The sequence below is a fragment of the Bos indicus x Bos taurus genome, chromosome 15 (genome assembly GCF_003369695.1).
Source record: "Bos indicus x Bos taurus breed Angus x Brahman F1 hybrid chromosome 15, Bos_hybrid_MaternalHap_v2.0, whole genome shotgun sequence".
NCBI lineage: Eukaryota > Metazoa > Chordata > Mammalia > Artiodactyla > Bovidae > Bos > Bos indicus x Bos taurus.
Genome location: NC_040090.1, coordinates 54,965,675 through 54,968,732, shown reverse-complemented (window position 1 = coordinate 54,968,732; position 3,058 = coordinate 54,965,675). Strand labels below are relative to the sequence as shown.

The 3,058-nt window shown below is 51.3% G+C and overlaps 1 protein-coding gene across 1 annotated transcript; it reads right to left on the bottom strand.

The window, feature by feature from the left end:
• Positions 1 to 297: 297 nt before the first annotated feature.
• LOC113905118 (trehalase-like) lies at positions 298 to 2,836 on the bottom strand. The gene is made up of 3 exons (XM_027562115.1): positions 2,733 to 2,836; positions 852 to 905; positions 298 to 608 (listed from the first exon to the last, which is right to left on the bottom strand). Exons 1-3 carry the CDS (start codon positions 2,817 to 2,819, stop codon positions 468 to 470), a joined length of 282 nt encoding a protein of 93 aa, XP_027417916.1. The 5' UTR covers positions 2,820 to 2,836; the 3' UTR covers positions 298 to 467.
• Positions 2,837 to 3,058: the final 222 nt, after the last annotated feature.

Here is a 3,058-nt window from a genome sequence, read left to right as displayed (position 1 = left end):
ATTTGAACTTCCCTGAAGGGCTAGTTTAGGAGGGCAGTGTTTGACACTGTTCTGATTCCACTTCTTGGGACTTGTGTCCCCTGGTTTCAAGGACCCCAGGCTGGGTGATTTTAAGCATTTTCAAGCATCTCAGCAAAACAATAATGCAGTTTTGGACTATGTGTTTGGGAGGCCTGGTTGTGAGCGGCATGGAGTTGGGGTTCGTGGGAAAGGAGACTAGGTCTGATTCATGATGCAGCATTTCCAGCCTATTAAATGTTCCAGGACAGATCCAGAGCCCAACCATGACCCCCAGATCCTTGCCCTGCCCCCACTCCGTTATGACCAAGGACTGGGCTGGGGGAGGGGACAAGGAGGGGGCGGGGTGAGCTTTCCAGGGATAAAGGATTGAGGCGCAGGAGAAGGTAGGGACACGTGTGGAGGTTGAATCGGCAGGAGCTGCAGCCAGATGGGGACCTGAAGGCCCGTCACCGTGGCAGGAGGCTGAGCAGGAGGGCAGCTGCGAGGCAGTGGGGCGCCAGCAGAGCGGTCTGGGCCCCTGAGCTCAGCCGGTCCCCATAGCGGTCCAGCAGCATCAGAGCCGCACCATTGGTCCAGCCAAATCCCTCCTGGAGAAAGGTAAGGTCCATGGGGCAAGACCCCTGGGCAGGCCCCCAAGTCCTCTTATGGGTTGTGGGATCCCCACCTAGAGACCCAGGCCCCCCAGCCCCAGGGGTACCAGGGAGCATCAGTCGGGCTCCTCCCTGGGATGCAGCCTCCACAGAAGAAACTGAGGCCCAGAGAGGGGAGGTCATGGCCAGTTATAGGGACAGTACAGCCCTGAAGCTCCCTGGAGGATGTGGCCCACTCACCTGAACTTCATACTCCCCTCCACCACCTGGCTGTCCACCGTTGCTGATGTCATACTGAGGACAAGAGGATGAGCTTTAAGGTCAAGCCCTGCCCCAGCCCCCAACCCCAGGCCTCTAGGGAAGCAAGCAATGGGAGCCCCTTACAGGGAGAAGCTGTTCTGGCCAGCGGCTGAGCCCTGCAGTGCCAAAGAATGACCGCCAGGTGCCGCCACTGCCCCTGAATGTGCTGGGCACCGGCTTTGCAAAGTCTGACAATTAATTCCCCCATCTCGTTCTGGGCAGGAGGACTCTGAGGATCTTCTCATACAAGGCTTTTTTTTTTTTTAAGTCTTTTTCTGTTTTTTAATTTTTATTTTATATTGGATTACAGTTGATTAACAATGTTGTATTGGTTTCAGGTGTACAGCAAACTGATTAAGTTATCTATTCTTTTTCCAAGTTCTTTTCCCATTAAGGTTATTACAGAGTACTTAGCAGAGTTCCCATGATATACAGTAGGCCCCTGTTGGTTATCTGTTTTATCTATTTATTAAAAATTGGAGTATAATTGCTTTACAATGTTGTGTTTCAGCTTATATATATCCCTTCTCTCTAGAGCCTCCCTCCCTCCCACCCAGCCCTGATCCCACCCCTCTAGGTTATCACAGAGCGGAGCTCCCTGTGTCATGCAGCAGCTTCCCTCCAGCTCTCTATTTTACACATGGTAGCGACTTCACTTTCACATTTCACTTTCATGCATTGGAGAAGGAAATGGCAACCCAGTCCAGTGTTCTTGCCTGGAGAATCCCAGGGATGGGGGAGCCTAGTGGGCTGCCGTCTATGGGGTCCCATAGTGTCGGACACGACTGAAGCGACTTAGCAGCAGCAGCAGCAGTGTATATATGGCAATGCTATTCTCGATTTGTCCCGTCTTCTCCTTCCCTCCCTGTGTCCACAAGATCATTCTCTATGTCTGCGTCTCTATACCTGCCTTGCCAATAGGTTCATTAGTACTATTTTTCTAGATTCCATAAATATGTATTAATGTATGATATGTTTTTCTCTTTGACTTACTTTACTCTGTATGACAGACTCAATGTTCATCCACATCATTACAAATGACCCAATTTCGTCCCTTTTTACTGTTAAGTAATATTCCATTGTATGCATGTACAACATCTCCTTTATCCATGCATCTGTGGATGGACATTTAGGTTGCTTCCATGTCTTAGCTATTGTAAACAGCACTGCAGTGAACATTGGGGAACATGTATCCTTTTGAACCATGTTTTTCTCTGGATATATGCCCAGCAGTGGGATTGCAGGGTCATATGACAGCTGTATTTTTAATTTCTTAAGGAACCTCCATACACCCACTCCAGCATTTATGGTTTGTGGGGTTTTTGGTGATGGCCATTCTGGCTGGCGTGAGGTAATATCTCATTGTAGTTTTGATTCACATTTCTCTAATAATCAGCGATGCTGAGCATCTTTTCATGTGCCACTTGGCCATCTGTATGTCCCTTTTTTTTTTTTTTTTGGCTGGTGCAGGTAGTGTATGGGATCTCATTTCCCAGGCAGGACCCAAAATCGCCAGAGCCCCCAACCCAGGGAAGCAGAGGTCTGAACCTTATTCTCCCAAGGATTGGAAGAGGCCCAGGTGCTAAGACCTCCTTCCTGGAACCAGAAGCCAAGCTGCTCTTAGTCTAGATTGGCTTAAGGAGAGTAGAGGGTTGGTTCCCCTGACAGGTGGGGGCAGGAGTAACTGCTGAGAGGCTGAGAGAGCAGAGAAGCTAGAGAAAGGCCTCTGCATCCTTTGTTCTCGCCTCCCGAGTGCCAGGGAGGCTGAGCCTCTATCCTCGTGGGGTTGAGGTGGGGTAGGCCCCATCCCTGCCTCCCTACCTCTGATGACCAGGTCCTGCAGGGGGGCCCAGGCATTGGGAAAGTCCCATTGCTGGCCTGTCTTCTGGAGAGAGGTCGGGATTCCATACTGGTAGGTGAGGATCCGGCTGTCCTAGAAGGTTCCAGACATTATCATGGCTGTGGGTGGGGGCTGGACAGGGAGCCAAGAGGCTGGACCCTCCTAAAGCCAGGTGACCCCTCCTGGGCCTTCTCTTCTCGGCTCACAGCCGCCCCCTTGTGGCCGAAGTGGGACCTGCATGCTAAGACACTGGGTGGAGTTGGGATGTGTGGCTGCCACTTGCCAGAGGTCACAGGTCAGAGTCAGG

Coding starts and splice junctions, on each gene's coding strand:
- LOC113905118 (XM_027562115.1), bottom strand. CDS start 2,819: ATGGAATCCCGACCTCTCTCCAGAAGACAGGCCAGCAATGGGACTTTC. Junction 906..2,732: donor GCAGGACCTGGTCATCAGAG/GTAGGGAGGCAG, acceptor TCTTGTCCTCAG/TATGACATCAGCAACGGTGG. Junction 609..851: donor GAGGGGAGTATGAAGTTCAG/GTGAGTGGGCCA, acceptor ACCTTTCTCCAG/GAGGGATTTGGCTGGACCAA.